The sequence below is a fragment of the Coregonus lavaretus genome (assembly GCF_964263955.1).
Source record: "Coregonus lavaretus genome assembly, chromosome: 11".
NCBI classification, from domain to species: Eukaryota; Metazoa; Chordata; class Actinopteri; order Salmoniformes; family Salmonidae; genus Coregonus; species Coregonus lavaretus.
Genome location: NC_139998.1, coordinates 19,237,262 through 19,255,901, shown reverse-complemented (window position 1 = coordinate 19,255,901; position 18,640 = coordinate 19,237,262). Strand labels below are relative to the sequence as shown.

At 43.2% G+C, this 18,640-nt stretch overlaps 1 protein-coding gene across 1 annotated transcript in view; it reads left to right on the top strand.

Moving 5' to 3' along the window:
* Positions 1-18,640, top strand: part of LOC311136862 (liprin-beta-1-like) — a 77,369-nt gene that overhangs the window by 9,511 nt on the left and 49,218 nt on the right. The window contains exon 2 of the mRNA XM_084171167.1: positions 9,455-9,539. Coding sequence (XP_084027293.1) covers positions 9,476-9,539 — 64 coding nt within the window. The 5' untranslated portion in view covers positions 9,455-9,475. The remainder of the gene's footprint in view (positions 1-9,454; positions 9,540-18,640) is intronic.

Here is an 18,640-nt window from a genome sequence, read left to right as displayed (position 1 = left end):
GTTCTGAGAAATTAAGGCTATTCCATGCGAGAAATTTCCAAGAAACTGAAGATCTCGTACAACGCTGTGTAATACACCCTTCACAGAACAGTGCAAACTGGCTCTAACCAGAATAGAAAGAGGAGTGGGAGGCCCCTGTGCACAACTGAGCAAGAGGACAAATACATTAGAGTGTCTAGTTTGAGAAACAGACGCCTCACAGGTCCTCAACTGGCAGCTTCATTAAATAGTAGCCGCAAAACCCCAGTCTCAACGTCAACAGTGAAGAGGCGACTCCGGGATGCTGACCTTCTAGGCAGAGTTGCAAAGAAAAAGCCATATCTCAGACTGGCCAATAAAAATAAAAGATTAAGATGGGCAAAAGAACACAGACACTGGACAGAGGAAGATTGGAAAAAAGTGTTGTGGACAGACGAATCGAAGTTTGAGGTGTTCGGATCACAAAGAAGAACATTTGTGAGACGCAGGCCAAATGAAAAGATGCTGGAGGAGCGCTTGATGCCATCTGTCAAGCATGGTGGAGGCAATGTGATGGTCTTGGGGTGCTTTGGTGGTGGTAAAGTGGGATATTTGTACAGGGTAAAAGGGATCTTGAAGGAAGGCCATCACTCCATTTTGCAACGCCATACCCTGTGGACGGCGCTTGATTTGAGCCAATTTCCTCCTACAACAGGACAATGACCGAATGCACAGCTCCAAACTATGCAAGAACTATTTAGGGAAGAAGCAGTCAGCTGGTATTCTGTCTATAATGGAGTGGCCAGCACAGTCACCGGATCTCAACCCTATTGAGCTGTTGTGGGAGCAGCTTGACCGTATGGTACGTAAGAAGTGCCCATCAAGCCAATCCAATTTGTGGGAGGTGCTTCAGGGAGCATGGGGTGAAATCTCTTCAGATTACCTCAACAAATGGACAGCTAGAATGCCAAAGGTCTGCAAGGCTGTAATTGCTGCAAATGGAGGATTCTTTGACGAAAGCAAAGTTTGAAGGACACTATTATTTCAATTAAAAATCATTATTTCTAACCTTGTCAATGACTACATTTCCTATTCAAACTAATTTCATGTATGTTTTCATGGAAAACAAGGACATTTCTATGTGACCCTAAACTTTTGAACGGTAGTATGTGTGTGTGTGTGTGTGTGTATATATATATATATATACACACAGTAGATGGAAAAATATACTACTAACGCCTATATTAAGTTCTACAAAGGGAATACTTGCATATGGTGTGTTTGGGTGGTGCAGTGAGGTGTTCGGAGTCACTTTGCTACAAGGGCAGACTGTTGTTATGGGGCCTTTTACATCTCCTCTTGAGTCATCAACTTTGTATTCAAGCGGTATTGTCTGTGTGAGAGAAACGAAAATGCTATTAGACATAAATGGGTAGTTGTGTACTCTGTATTTCTACTTTAGCAGTATGATGTAGAATGAGACATCTCACAGACACGTTAGCTAGCTAGCTACAACACACAGGTATAGTTACTCAGACTAATATCAAATCAAATTTTATTTGCCACATGCGCCGAATACAACACGTGTAGACATTACCGTGAAATGCTTACTTACAGCCCTTAACCAACAATGCATTTATTTTTTAATAAATAAATAAATAAAACAACAACAAAAGTGTTGAGAGAAAAAAAGAGCAGAAGTAAAATAAAATAACAGTAGGGAGGCTATATACAGGGGGGTACCGGTGCAGAGTCAATGTGCAGGGGCACCGGCTAGTTGAGGTAGTTGAAGTAATATGTACATGTGGGTAGAGTTAAAGTGACTATGCATAAATAATTAACAGAGTAGCAGCAGCGTAAAAAGATGGGGTGGGGGCAGTGCAAATAGTCCGGGTAGCCATGATTAGCTGTTCAGGAGTCTTATTGCTTGGGGGTAGAAGCTGTTGAGAAGTCTTTTGGACCTAGACTTGGCGCTCCGGTACCGCTTGCCGTGCGGTAGCAGAGAGAACAGTCTATGACTAGGGTGGCTGGAGTCTTTGACAATTTTGAGGGCCTTCCTCTGACATCGCCTGGTATAGTGGTCCTGGATGGCAGGAAGCTTGGCCCCAGTGATGTACTGGGCCATATGCACTACCCTCTGTAGTGCCTTGCGGTCGGAGGCCGAGCAGTTGCCATACCAGGCGGTGATGCAACCAGTCAGGATGCTCTCGATGGTGCAGCTGTAGAACTTTTTGAGGATCTGAGGACCCATGCCAAATCTTTTCAGTCTCCTGAGGGGGAATAGGCTTTGTCGTGCCCTCTTCACGACTGTCTTGGTGTGTTTGGACCATGATAGTTAGTTGGTGATGTGGACACCAAGGAACTTGAAGCTCTCAACCTGTTCCACTACAGCCCTGTCGATGAGAATGGGGGCGTGCTCAGTCCTCTTTTTATTTTTCCTGTAGTCCACAATCATCTCCTTTGTCTTGGTCACGTTGAGGGAGAGGTTGTTATCCTGAAACCACACGGCCAGGTCTCTGACCTCCTCTCTATAGGCTGTCTCATCGTTGTCGGTGATCAGGCCTACCACTGTTGTGTCGTCGGAAAACTTAATGATGGTGTTGGAGTCGTGCTTGGCCATGCAGTCATGAGTGAACAGGGAGTACAGGAGGGGACTGAGCACGCACCCCTGAGGGGCCCCCGTGTTGAGGATCAGCGTGGCAGTGTTGTTACCTACCCTTACCACCTGGGGGCGGCCCGTCAGTATGTCCAGGATCCAGTTGCAGAGGGAGGTGTTTAGTCCCAGGATCCTCAGCGTCATAAGGCCAAAGTCATTCCTTTACTCTTCATCAACATTCTTATCCAGTTTTGCTCCTAATGAGATGCACTTAGGCTAGTTGGCTAGCTAGCTATAACGTTAGACTACAGTACATTTTAGGTATACAAACTAAGCTAGCTAGATAAGCTTGGCTTGTAGTGCTACTAGCAAGCCCCGTTACGGCCGAATCGATCACAAAATTGTACTGTACTGAACAACACTGCCTCGTATAAAAAGAGGGCTTATATTTCTAGCTAGATACCGACTGCAAAACAACTTACACTGCTCAAAAAAATAAAGGGAACACTTAAACAACACAATGTAACTCCAAGTCAATCACACTTCTGTGAAATCACTGTCCACTTAGGAAGCAACACTGATTGACAATAAATTTCACATGCTGTTGTGCTAATGGAATAGACAACAGGTGGAAATTATAGGCAATTAGCAAGACACCCCCAATAAAGAAGTGGTTCTGCAGGTGGTGACCACAGACCACTTCTCAGTTCCTATGCTTCCTGGCTGATGTTTTGGTCACTTTTGAATGCTGGCGGTGCTTTCACTCTAGTGGTAGCATGAGACGGAGTCTACAATCCACACAAGTGGCTCAGGTAGTGCAGCTCATCCAGGATGGCACATCAATGCGAGCTGTGGCAAGAAGGTTTGCTGTGTCTGTCAGCGTAGTGTCCAGAGCATGGAGGCGCTACCAGGAGACAGGCCAGTACATCAGGAGACGTGGAGGAGGCCGTAGGAGGGCAACAACCCAGCAGCAGGACCACTACCTCCGCCTTTGTACAAGGAGGAGCAGGAGGAGCACTGCCAGAGCCCTGCAAAATGACCTCCAGCAGGCCACAAATGTGCATGTGTCTGCTCAAACGGTCAGAAACAGACTCCATGAGGGTGGTATGAGGGCCCGACGTCCACAGGTGGGGGTTGTGCTTACAGCCCAACACCGTGCAGGACGTTTGGCATTTGCCAGAGAACACCAAGATTGGCAAATTCGCCACTGGCACCCTGTGCTCTTCACAGATGAAAGCAGGTTCACACTGAGCACATGACAGACGTGACAGAGTCTGGAGACGCCGTGGAGAACGTTCTGCTGCCTGCAACATCCTCCAGCATGACCGGTTTGGCGGTGGGTCAGTCATGGTGTGGGGTGGCATTTCTTTGGGAGACCGCACAGCCCTTCATGTGCTCGCCAGAGGTAGCCTGACTGCCATTAGGTACCGAGATGAGATCCTCAGACCCCTTGTGAGACCATATGCTGGTGCGGTTGGCCCTGGGTTCCTTCTAATGCAAGACAATGCTAGACCTCATGTGGCTGGAGTGTGTCAGCAGTTCCTGCAAGAGGAAGGCATTGATGCTATGGAAGTTGGATCAGCCTGTAGTGTGGTTTTCCACTTTAATTTTGAGGGTGACTCCAAATCCAGACCTCCATGGGTTGATAAATTTGATTTCTATTGATAATTTTTGTGTGATTTTGTTGTCAGCACATTCAACTATGTAAAGAAAAAAGTATTTAATAAGATGATTTCATTCATTCAGATCTAGGATGTGTTGTTTAAGTGTTCCCTTTATTTTTTTGAGCAGTGTACTAGTTTGTCATTTGCCCTCCTGGTCCAGTTGGTCTTGGCTGCCGCTGCCAGTTGATCTAGGAGGTTCTAATTTAACTAACTGTTGTAGTTTTTGGTTCTTCATCAAATATTTGGCAGCCATCAAATACATGTTTTTTCGGATTCAAATAACTTGCATATATTCAAATACTTTCAAATGATTTGTTTTTCTGAGACCTGTATTTGAATGTCAAGGAAAATTGTAGCCTTTTATTTGAAACTATATATAAACTATATTCGACTACCTCAAGCATTTGAAGAGTTGGTATTTTCAAATTAACTACAACTATTTTCTGCCCAGGTCTGGTGCCAAGTAGTCGGACAAAACGAGTATCGTACTGGATATGGGCAATTGTCCTGATACCATTATGATCAGAGTATTTTTTTTTTGTATTGTCGTTGATCAGGATAAAAGTAATTTTCGTGTGCTAGCGTGCGTCTTTCAATCAAGTGTAAGGTGATACGTGGTCTAAAATAACTCAACTGGCTAGTTTGCCTGTCTGTAAAGAGAAGGGCAGGCTGTACGTTGATCCTGCTACTCTGATTAGATAAAGCGAAGCTATATTTCTCTGTCCACTCGTTTCGCTTCGTAATTTCACCTGATCACTTCTCCTCGCATGTTTCGGGCTGATCATTTTGATTGCTGCTGCCTCCTTTTAGCCTGCTACTATGATACAACAAATGGTGAGGACATTTGCTAGTAGCAAGCCAAGCTGTCAATGTGCATAGTATCTAACAAGCGAGGCAAGGTTAGGGAAAAAGATAAAACACTGACTGGGTGACAGCAAACTTTTCTGCCCGCTGGAAGTTGAGGACACAGACACTCCGCGTGCTGTTCTTAATCCTCAGCTTCCTTTTTTAAATCTATAAACGTGCAGGGAGAATATTTTGCCAACATCTATTTAGGCATATTAAAACACTTCTGTGTTTTACAATCATGAGTGTCATCCAATCCGACTATCAACTGTCATTACGGATACGATTACGAATATGAGTATGGCTAGGTCGAGACACCCCTAGTAAGGCAACAGCCGGTGAAGGAAAGCTCTCAGGACTGTGTGACTCAGGAGTGGAGTTTACCTTGGCCCAGGCTCTGGAGAACACTGCACTGTGTGAGTGGGTCAGTGGGATGATTGTCTAAGAGGTGGGCAGGACCATATGGACTCAAATTGTAAAGCAGTTTCGTACTCATGCTGGACAGTTGTAGCTGAAAATGTGAGAATGTATTTTGACATAGAAAGGCCTGTATTGTTACTTGCATTGATGAAGATTGTCAGAGCTGATCTATCGTGTATGTGTGCAGCCTTTTGATCGAGAAGCTAGACTGAAGAATGGACCTGCTGTGCTTTTTGGGCATTTGTCCAATCTACAGCCCAGAAGATGTTAACTCACTGGTCTCCAAAACAAAGTGTCCAGTGTCCATAGCGGCAGCTCACTCTCTGTGCCAATAAGTGGGGTAAATGGCTTAATTATTATTCTAAATGTGTGTCCAATGACCCACACCTGACAGGGTTACCTAGGGAACACAGGAAGGGCTTAACATTGGCCAACATTTCACCCCAAGCACAACAAGGCAATCATATTTCTCATTTGCATATGAACCACACCTGCTGCCTGTATTAAAACAAATGTATGCATGTTTGGATAGAAGCAACCACTACAAAAGTGGGGAGAAAAGGGGGTACTTTTGATGTTGCCTCACGACACTTACAAATTGTGTTAAATCCTCCTTATGTGAGGGTCTTGCTCCAGCCAAAACAGTGTGCGAGTTTTCGTTTCCTTTTTGATTAATTATGATTCTTAAACATGCGCACCCGTTGAAAAAAAACTCCCTATTACTGATTTGTTATTATATGCAGTCTAATTCAACCTGGAGTGCTTCTCACAACACTACACGTCTTCTCTTCCTTGCCTAACTCTCTAACAGTATAGCCTACACTTATGTGTATACTTGTTGGCAATGGGCATATCAGGAATACACCACAATCATGAATGTATTTATTGTGGTGCTGAGCGATTGGTGCATTTTGAGGTCGGTTCTGTTTCGATTATTACAAAAGAATCACGATTTCTATCCCTCTCAATCGTGCGTTCTTCTGTCTCTTCACTCCCCCTCCGTGTCTGCTCCACACAGACTAGACAAGTAGGCATTCAATGGATTATGGTCATTGTACTTAATTACCATGTTTTCTGTGCTAAACTATGTAGAATATTGGCCTGTTGGAAACTACAACCCACTTCACATTGCACATTTCGGGCTTGATCTGATTTATTTCTAGAGAAACTGTGCAGCTCACAGAAAATAACAGAACAAAATGTAATTCAAATAATTGAACCATTGGCTGAACTTTTTTTGCAAGAGCACTTGTGGGCCTAAGTTGAAAAATGTAGGTGCTCACAAAGAACATTTGGAGCACAATGAAAAATGATTTAGGTAATAAAGCTAGACTCCTTCATATTTCTTGGCGCACTGGTGCTCCTAAATTAAAATTCCAGGTCGCACAGCAAAATATTTTGGCACATATGCGAGTAAAACGGTCGCACTGTAGAGCCCTGTGTTGTGGAGAAAATTCCATGTGAGATGCAGACTAGCTATGGATGACCTTTCTCTAACTTGATGATGCTCCATTTGTCATGTCTCCGCCATGACATGCCATTATTAACTGCAAGTCTGCACTTACATCTTTTTGTCCCCTCAAGACTTTATTCCAGACAGTTAATGTCTGCTTAGTGTAAACTATTATACCCAACCATGTCATTTCATGACAGGCTATATTGTCAGTAGGCATGTTTGACCAAGAGGAATAGTTTAAGTTCTTATTGTATTCTTCTTGCAAGGCTATGTCCAGCTAGGTTTCTTGGCTAGGTTTTGGCTGTGTCCTTGCATATTCTGTCTCTTCGTGATCTCATAGAATGGCTTTTGTGTCAGCAAGCCAGTAATGAGATTTTCCTGTGAAACACTGAGCCGACTGTTGATAAGAAACAGTCACACATTTTAATGCAGGGTTTTCCTCTACTCACTTCCTACCCTTTTAGACTCTAGCTTAGCTTCCCCAGGGTTTGTTTTCATTTCATTACATTATTTTTTACTTTTGCTATAAAATACTTCAAAATCTATTTAAATGCTCTTGCTCTAGTGATGTAGAGATTTCATTTTTAAAGTAAGTAGGTGTAAGTAGGCCTACGAGCCTATACTTATGACCAGCAGTTTTTTCTGATCACAGCTCAGTTGATAAGAGCATGACACTAGCAATGCCACGGTCATGGGTTCTATTCCCACAGGGATCACACAAATGCAAAACATTTATGCACTCACTGCAATGTAAGTAAATAGTGGCATGTATTACCTAACCCTAGTGGGTCAGGAAAAATGCCTATCCCTAATTATATGTATCCTAAAGGCGTCCACATGCTTCACATCCGAAACATTTCGTGCACATATAATGACATTCTGTGACGTTTTGGTCTTCGGCAAGGTTTTCTTCTGCAGTTCGTGCACACTTTCTTTTTTTTCTTGAGGCAAGCTGAAGTTCGGAGCCGATGTCTACACCCCTTCGTCAGTCGTTGGTCAACAGTAGGGATTCTTCAATGAAGTGTTTGTCATTTATTGATAGACGACTCGTTTTCATGCAAATTTTTTCGCTTGAGAAATACTGCACCAAACATACTTTTAGTCATGTAGTGTATGTGGACACCCGCTCGTCGAACGTCTCATTCCAAAATTATGGGCATTAATATGGAGTTGGTTGCCCTTTGATGCTTTAACAGCCTCCACTCTTCTGGGAAGGCTTTCTTGAAACATTGCTGCGGGGACTTGCTTCCATTCAGCCACAAGCATTATTGAGGTCGGCACTGATGTTTGGCAATTAGGCCTGGCTCGCAGTCGGCGTACCAATTCATCCGAAAGGTATTCGATGGGGTCAAGTTCTTCCACACCGATCTCGACAAACCATTTTGTGCACGGGGTCATTGTCATGCTGAAACAGGAAATGGCCTTCCCCAAACTGTTGCCACAAAGTTGGAAGCACAGAATCGTCCAGTATGTCATTGTATGCTGTAGTGTTAAGATTTCCCTTCGCTGGAACTAAGGGGCCTAGCCCGAACCATGAATAACAGCCCCAGACCATTATTCCTCCTCCACCAAACTTTACAGCTGGCACTGTGCATTGGGGCATGTAGCGTTCTCCTGGCATCCACCAAGCCCAGATTCGTCCGTCGGACTGCCAGAAGGTGAAGCGTGATTCATCACTCCAGAGAACGCGTTTCCACTGCTCCAGAGTCCAATGGCGGCGAGCTTTACACCAATCCAGCCGACGCTTGCTATTGCGCATGGTGATCTTAGGCTTGTGTGCGGTTGCTCGGCCATGGAAACCCATTTCATGAAGCTCCCGACAAACAGTTATTGTGCTGACATTGCTTCCAGAGGCAGTTTGGAACTCGGGAGTGAGTGTTGCAACCGAGGACAGACGTTTTTTTACGCGCTTCAGCACTTGGCGTTCCCGTTCTGTGAGCTTGTGTGGCCTACCACTTTGCGGCTGAGCCGTTGTTGCTACTAGACATTTCCACTTCACAATAACAGCACTTCCAGTTGACCGGGGCTGCTCTAGCAGGGCAGAAATTTGACGAACTGACTTGTTGAAAAGGTGGTCACTGAGTTCTTCAGTAAGGCCATTCTAAAATGTAAATGTAAATGTAAATGTACTGCCAATCTTTGTCTATGGAGATTGCATAGCTTTGCTCAATTTTATACACCTGTCAGGAACGGGTGTGGCTGAAATAGCCGAATCCACTTATTTGAAGGGGTGTCCACGTACTTTTGTATATATTGTAGTCAAATGTAAAATTGCATGACTAAGATCTCCTCAAAACGTCAACTCAAGAAATTGTCATTAAATGTTATCTTAGACGAATTCTGACTATTTTGAAGAAGTCTCAAGATGAACAAACAGTATTATTGCCGCTTTTTCAAAAATGTCAATGAAGGTATTTTTAAGGGAGTATGCTAGCACACTCGTTCTGTTCGCCAAGCCGACCCGAAGCATATTAAAGCCTTAATGGTTCATTGTCCTTTCTTTTTCTCTCCCAGGGTGCCCACTAAGTGTTGAAGATGATGTCTGATGCCAGTGACATGTTGGCAGCAGCCTTGGAGCAGATGGATGGGATAATAGCAGGTAAGGATCTCTGTCGCATTGACATGAGGAAGAACAAGGACTGATCTCTCAACATCACATTCACTGGCGCCACACTATCAGAATTGGATAGTAAGACTTGGGACTGTATTCACAAAGAGTCTCAGAGTAGGAGTGCTGATTCAGGAATGTTTTACCTTTTTAGATCATCATGAATAAGATTATATGGACAGGGGGGGACCTGATCCTCTCTAGATCAGCACTCCTTCGCTGAGAAGCTTGATAAATACGGTTATTAATTTACAGTAAAATATGCGTCTCAATGCTCACTTATGGCTTGTTGGTCATACCTGGCCAAACCAATGTAGTTCTACAACACATATTTCAACATGAGGAAGAACATTTTCAGACTGATAAATTAACCTTTTTACACGTGAGTTCCAAATATCTCTAACGGTCGCCTCCAGTGTGAGTTTTTTTTTTTAATGAGCGTGATGTCAGAATACACTGTTCCATAATGTGATTGTTAAGCAACAGGACAGTTAACCCACACTGCCCTCAAGCCAAGGCACGCTGCCTGCTTATTATCTATAGGCTATGTTTCAACTTGTCAATTGAAAATTAATTTCTAACCATTTGTATTTTCTAATAACAGTTTGAATTGAAGTGTGTTCCAGCTCCTCATTAACACATAGAAGCCCATTTCACAATTTATGTTTGAGGCTTTACTGAGCCAGACAAACTTCTCTCTTCAACAATACTTTTTCCCCCTGGCACATTTTCCTGCTGGCACCCGCATTGCCTTTGTTATTTTCCTTACTAATAATACCTTTGGCATTCCTATCAAAGTAAGTGCCTTATTACGTTATCATTATAATTTCTGTATATCGTGTCGTCGTTTCTACTGTATCACACCATATGTATGTATGGAGCATAATGTATTTACTGACTTATTCACATGTTTTCAAGTACTGGTGACAAATCATGCATTCTTGCATAGATTGTAATAGACATATGATGTGTGTAAAATACTTTTTGAAAGTTTGTAGTGATTTATGATGAGCTAATGCTAAGCTAAATGCCAGCTATGTGTGGCGCCATGTTTGTTGACATCATACAATGCATTCTGGTTGTCACGTACAGTGGGGGAGAACAAGTATTTGATACACTGCCGATTTTGCAGGTTTTCCTACTTACAAAGCATGTAGAGATCTGTAATTTGTATCATAGGTACACTTCAACTGTGAGAGACGGAATGTAAAATCCAGAAAATCACATTGTATGATTTTTAAGTAATTAATTTGCATTTTATTGCATGACATAAGTATTTGATCACCTACCAACCAGTAAGAATTCCGGCTCTCACAGACCTGTTCGTTTTTCTTTAAGAAGCCCTCCTGTTCTCCACTCATTACCTGTATTAACTGCACCTGTTTGAACTTGTTACCTGTATAAAAGACACCTGTCCACACACTCAATCAAACAGACTCCAACCTCTCCACAATGGCCAAGACCAGAGAGCTGTGTAAGGACATCAGGGATAAAATTGTAGACCTGCACAAGGCTGGGATGGGCTACAGGACATTAGGCAAGCAGCTTGGTGAGAAGGCAACAACTGTTGGCGCAATTATTAGAAAATGGAAGAAGTTCAAGATGACGGTCAATCACCCTCGGTCTGGGGCTCCATGCAAGATCTCACCTCGTGGGGCATCAATGATCATGAGGAAGGTGAGGGATCTGCCCAGAACTACACGGCAGGACCTGGTCATTGACCTGAAGAGAGCTGGGACCACAGTCTCAAAGAAAACCATTAGTAACACACTACGCCATCATGGATTAAAATCCTGCAGTGCACGCAAGGTCCCCCTGCTCAAGCCAGCGCATGTCCAGGCCCGTCTGAAGTTTGCCAATGACCATCTGGATGATCCAGAGGAGGAATGGGAGAAGGTCATGTGGTCTGATGAGCCAGAAATAGAGCTTTTTGGTCTAAATTCCACTCGCCGTGTTTGGAGGAAGAAGAAGGATGAGTACAACCCCAAGAACACCATCCCAACCGTGAAGCATGGAGGTGGAAACATCATTCTTTGGGGATGCTTTTCTGCAAAGGGGACAGGATGACTGCACCGTATTGAGGGGAGGATGGATGGGGCCATGTATCGCGAGATCTTGGCCAACAACCTCCTTCCCTCAGTAAGAGCGTTGAAGATGGGTCATGGCTGGGTCTTCCAGCATGACAACGACCCGAAACACACAGCCAGGGCAACTAAGGAGTGGCTCCGTAAGAAGCATCTCAAGGTCCTGGAGTGGCCTAGCCAGTCACCAGACCTGAACCCAATAGAAAATCTTTGGAGGGAGCTGAAAGTCCGTATTGCCCAGCGACAGCCCCAAAACCTGAAGGATCTGGAGAAGGTCTGTATGGAGGAGTGGGACAAAATCCCTGCTGCAGTGTGTGCAAACCTGGTCAAGACCTACAGGAAACGTATGATCTCTGTAATTGCAAACAAAGGTTTCTCTACCAAAAATTAAGTTCTGCTTTTCTGATGTATCATATACTTATGTCATGCAATAAAATGCAAATTAATTACTTAAAAATCATACAATGTGATTTTCTGGATTTTTGTTTTAGATTCCGTCTCTCACAGTTGAAATGTACCTATGATAAAAATTACAGACCTCTACATGCTTTGTAAGTAAGAACCTGCAAAATCAGCAGTGTATCAAATACTTGTTCTCCCCACTGTAAATGTCTATCAGATCAAAGATGTTATAACAAAACAAGGTGAAGGGATGGTTCACTCAACTGACTTAGATTGTATCTATCGTTACTCAGGGTTGCTAGCTCAGACCCCCCTTTCCAGGGGTCTATTTTTATTTAGCTTATACACTTCTCATGTGTTTTTTCCCCCATTTTATAGATAAATCACCCATCATAGTAATATTTCCTGCATCATATCCCCCCACGATACCTTTTCCCATTTCAACCCCCTATGGACTTAAAATCCCCCACAAAATAACTTGTCATGTGTTCCGGTTCTTGTGTATACAGTGGGGGAAAAAAGTATTTAGTCAGCCACCAATTGTGCAAGTTCTCCCACTTAAAAAGATGAGAGAGGCCTGTAATTTATCATAGGTACACGTCAACTATGACAGACAAAATGAGATTTTTTTTCTCCAGAAAATCAAAAATGTATTTGCAAATTATGGTGGAAAATAAGTATTTGGTCAATAACAAAAGTTTCTCAATACTTTGTTATATACCCTTTGTTGGCAATGACACAGGTCAAACGTTTTCTGTAAGTCTTCACAAGGTTTTCACACACTGTTGCTGGTATTTTGGCCCATTCCTCCTTGCAGAGCTCTAGAGCAGTGATGTTTTGGGGCTGTCGCTGGGCAACACAGACTTTCAACTCCCTCCAAAGATTTTCTATGGGGTTGAGATCTGGCTGGCTAGGCCACTCCAGGACCTTGAAATGCTTCTTACGAAGCCACTCCTTCGTTGCCCGGGCGGTGTGTTTGGGATCATTGTCATGCTGAAAGACCCAGCCACGTTTCATCTTCAATGCCCTTGCTGATGGAAGGAGGTTTTCACTCAAAATCTCACGATACATGGCCCCATTCATTCTTTCCTTTACACGGATCAGTCGTCCTGGTCCCTTTGCAGAAAAACAGCCCAAAAGCATGATGTTTCCACCCCCATGCTTCACAGTAGGTATGGTATTCTTTGGCTGCAACTCAGCATTCTTTGTCCTCCAAACACGACGAGTTGAGTTTTTACCAAAAAGTTCTATTTTGGTTTCATCTGACCATATGACATTCTCCCAATCCTCTTCTGGATCATCCAAATGCACTCTAGCAAACTTCAGACGGGCCTGGACATGTACTAGCTTAAGCAGGGGGACACGTCTGGCATTGCAGGATTTGAGTCCCTGGCGGCGTAGTGTGTTACTGATGGTAGGCTTTGTTACTTTGGTCCCAGCTCTCTGCAGGTCATTCACTAGGTCCCCCCGTGTGGTTCTGGGATTTTTGCTCACCGTTCTTGTGATCATTTTGACCCCACGGGGTGAGATCTTGCGTGGAGCCCCAGATCGAGGGAGATTATCAGTGGTCTTGTATGTCTTCCATTTCCTAATAATTGCTCCCACAGTTGATTTCTTCAAACCAAGCTGCTTACCTATTGCAGATTCAGTCTTCCCAGCCTGGTGCAGGTCTACAATTTTGTTCCTTTGACATCTCTTTGATCTTGGCCATAGTGGAGTTTGGAGTGTGACTGTTTGAGGTTGTGGACAGGTGTCTTTTATACTGATAACAAGTTAAAACAGGTGCCATTAATACAGGTAACGAGTGGAGGACAGAGGAGCCTCTTAAAGAAGAAGTTACAGGTCTGTGAGAGCCAGAAATCTTGCTTTTTTGTAGGTGACCAAATACTTATTTTCCACCATTATTTGCAAATAAATTCATAAAAAATCCTACAATGTGATTTTCTGGAAAAAAAAATCTCAATTTGTCTGTCATAGTTGACGTGTACCTATGATGAAAATTGCAGGCCTCATCTTTTTAAGTGGGAGAACTTGCACAATTGGTGGCTGACTAAATACTTTTTTCCCCACTGTAGAAGATTTGTAATATGCTGAAAAGTGGCCAAACTAAGTTCATATTTTTCAGGCAATGGGCGCAGCCATCTTTGACTTGGCATCTAGTGAATGGCATTCTGAGATTAGGCAGTTTTCGCTTGTCAAACATAAACAAACATGGCTGCCATCATAAAGCAAGTTTGGTAGGCTACTAATGACCAGCAGCAGCATCAGAGCTTGGAGAAGCCTAATTACCGTGACTAAATGGTAATGTGGAATTTGACTGTCTTCATGACTAGTGACCGCCGGTCTGGCGGTAATACGGTCACCGCAACAGTCCTAATCACTACACGCAAATACGAGCGTTTCTGCATCTCACCGGTAGAAATGGGTCATATACATTTCCTGGTTGTAAACAAACCACAATATCCAGACTTCATAGTGATTTAAGGACGTGGTACCACCCCGGTGGAGGTGGATCCAGTTGATGTGAATACTCCCGTGGAGAAATATCAAAGTGTACGTGTTTGTAGCCAGCACTTTCAGCCAGAGGATTTATAAACAGACCTGAAGTCTCAACTGATGGGGTTGCCAGGTTGTCCAAAGTTGAAAAGTGATACTATTCATAGATTTTCCCCCTTCACTTCAATGAGTAAGTCATCCGATCAGCCAACATCAGTGCAGCAGAAAATAAGTTGAGCTGAGGTAACGTAGCTAATGTTACCTAGCTAACTAGCTAGCTAGCGAACTACAGTGGTTGATCTAAAACAAAATCTAGCTGGCTAGCTTTCATAATACACTGGCCAGACATTCCAAATCAATGTAATTAGCCAGCTGCTATCAGGTGATGTCATTTGTAACTTTGCAAGCTAACGTTAGCTACAGCCTACCGGACCGTATCTAACCGTTAGCTAGCTAGCTAACTATCGCAGAGGCTAACGTGACTATGTGTTCTATTTAGAGTCTGATCCCATCAACATCAGCAGCGGCATCAACTTAAAGCTCCGCACCAGTAACTAGTGTAAGTCACCTTTACTAAATCTTTCCATGACTCCATGAGCAAGTACATGTACTGGAGCTAGGCATAAACATGTGTTTACAGGTAGGCTACAACTTCTACTGTAGTTTTCTTTCTCTCTGCATTATGGAGTTGACAGTTCATGCAAGGCTTGAAGTCTAAATTGGAGTGAAGCAGAAGTATTAGTAAGGAGGGGATGGTGTCGGTGACTGGTGTATGTTGGGGGTGTATGTGGAGATTAGTATGCATGATCTATTGACAGGAGTGGGTATAGTACCTTGTTTGAGTGTGTATTGATGGGGACAGAGTATTAATATTGGCTAATCACTGACTAATGTGTGTCCTACAGACTAATCCTGCTGCTGCTGATGACGATGACCTTGACACCAGCTTTAGTAGTACAGAGCCTGGAGACCAGGGGTCTCCAACACGTAGCCCACATATGAGTAGCTCGCCAATCAATTCTGAATTCTGTGTTCCATCGCAAACTGTCATAAACATCAGTGTCATAAACATCAAACTGTCATAAACATCAGTGTTCGAGTCCATAACCCACCACTTCAGGGAGAAGCTTATCCAACTGGCTCTGGAGTGCAGAAAGGACCAGACGGTTGTCTACAAGGAGCCAGAGTCACAGCTCCCCAAACCCAACATCCCTGACAACATCGCCAAAGCCTGCTAAACCAGCTACCGTTACCCAACACAAGATGAGGCTAACCAGCTGAAGAACATTCTGGAACTTGCCTGTGACATTCAATCAACACAACATCCGTATAGAATGCCTAGTTTGCTCACAACTTCATTGTGCTATATCGCTAGCTCTTGTACATACAATATGTATATAATGTTGTTTGATAAAATGTTTTATATAATATAATATAATGTTTTACAAGTGTACTGACAAGTGATTAAATCATTCTAGCTGCATCAGAAACCAATAAGTGTTGACTTCAACCTCTGGATCAATTCATTGTGAAATTCATGAAATGTATTTGGATAAACTAGCTCAAATTTGACATTTAAGAAGGCACACCTGTTAATACACATACAATAAACATACATACAGTTGAAGTCGGAAGTTTACATACACCTTAGCCAAATACATTTAAACTCAGGTTTTCACAATTCCTGACATTTAATCCTAGTAAAAATTCCCTGTCTTAGGTCAGTTAGGATCACAACTTTTATTTTTGTGAAAACCTGAGTCAGAATAATAGTAGAGAGAACTATTTATTTCAGCTTTTATTTCTTTCATCACATTCCCAGTGGGTCAGACGTTTACATACACTCAATTAGTATTTGGTAGCATTGCCTTTAAATTGTTTAACTTGGGTCAAACGTTTCGGGTAGCCTTCCACAAGCTTCCCACAATAAGTTGGGTGAATTTTGGCGCATTCCTCCTGACAGAGCTGGTGTAACTGAGTCTGGTTTGTAGGCCTCCTTGCTCGCACACGCTTTTTCATTTCTGCCCACAAATTTTCTATAGGATTGAGGTCAGGGCTTTGTGATGGCCACTCCAATACCTTGACTTTGTTGTACTTAAGCCATTTTGCCACAACTTTGGAAGTATGCTTGGGGTCATTGTCCATTTGGAAGACCCTTTTGCGACCAAGCTTTAACTTCAGGCCAAATGAAAAGATGCTGGAGGAGAGCTTGATGCCATCTGTCAAGCATGGTGGAGGCAATGTGATGGTCTGAGGGTGCTTTGGTGGTGGTAAAGTGGGATATTTGTACAGGGTAAAAGGGATCTTGAAGGAAGGCTATCACTCCATTTTGCAACGCCATGCCATACCCTGTGGACGGCGCTTGATTGGAGCCAATTTCCTCCTACAACAGGACAATGACCCAAAGCACAGCTCCAAACTATGCAATAACTATTTAGGGAAGAAGCAGTCAGCTGGTATTCTGTCTATAATGGAGTGGCCAGCACAGTCACCTGATCTCAACCCTATTGAGCTGTTGTGGGAGCAGCTTGACCGTATGGTACATAAGAAGTGCCCATCAAGCCAATCCAACTTGTGGGAGGTGCTTCAGGAAGCATGGGGTGAAATCTCTTCAGATCACCTCAACAAATTGACAACTAGAATGCCAAAGGTCTGCAAGGCTGTAATTGCTGCAAATGGAGGATTCTTTGACGAAAGCAAAGTTTGAAGGACACAATTATTATTTCTATGACTACATTTCCTATTCATTTTGCTATATTTCCTATTCAAACTCATGTATTTTTTCATGGAAAACAAGGACATTTCTAAGTGACCCTAAACTTTTGAACGGTAGTGTATATAATGTGTGTATACATGTATTTATACATGTGTATATATATGTGTATGTATGTATGTATATACAGTAGAATAAAAATATACTACTAACGCCTATAATAAATTCTACAGTTCTACAAAGGGAATACTGGCATATGGTGTGTTTGGGTGTTGCATTGAGGTGTTCGGAGTCACTTTGCTACAAGGGCAGACTGTTGTTATGGGGCCTTTTACATCTCCTCTTGAGTCATCAACTTCTTTGTATTCAAGCGGTATTGTCTGTGTGAGAGAGACAAAAACGCTATTAGACATTCATGGGTAGTTGTGTTCTGTCTGTTTTCCTACTTTAGCAGCATGATGTATAATGAGAAATCTCAGACACGTTAGCTAGCTAGCTACAACACACAGGTATAGTTACTCAGACTAATATGAGTCATAAGGCCTAAGTCATCACTTTACGCTTCATCAAACATTTCTCCAGTTTTGCTCCTAACGAGATGCACTTAGGCTAGTTAGCTAGCTAGCTATAACGTTAGACTACAGTACCTTTTAGGTATACAAACGAAGCTAGCTAGATATACTTGACTAGCTTGGCTTGTAGTGGTACTAGCAAGCCCTGTTACGGCTGAATTGTACTAAATTGTACTATACTGAACAACCCTGCCTCGTATAAAAAGAGGGCTTATATTTCTAGCTAGATACCGACTGCAAAACAACTAACTAGTTTGTCATTTGGCCTCCTGGTCCAGTTGGTCTAGGCTGCCGCCAGCACCCCTCTATGTGTGTGTCGAAACTTTGATGATCTGTCACACACACACGATCCATGGGGTCTGCAGTGACCCTCTCCAGTAAGAACTGTCCGTGATCTAATTTGTTGCAGCACAGACATTCCTCCTCTGTCGGCATGGCTAGACAGCACCCGCATAGGCCCACCAGTCGGTTTCTGACAGTGGCTCCCCAGTATTAGGAGCGGGGGCGGCTGCAGCGGTCGCTGCTTGCTGGTCTCGCAATTATTTATCTTGCTCCCGTGAACCTGTAGAAACTAGTACTGCCCCCGTTTTTAAAAGCCTGCCTTCAAGGGTGGGAACGCAATTGGACAAGGAAGTAGGGCTCCTGTCAGGCTGTAGTATTTACAAAGGCAGGGAAAATGAGTCAACCTAGATATCCTGCAATGTCCTGGCATATTCGAACATCGTTGCAAAGTCCAATGGCTCTATTGAACAAGTACACCATATCTACTCCCTGCTAGTGTGATTGTGCAATCAGGCGAAACACAAAGGCCACAATAATTGCTAC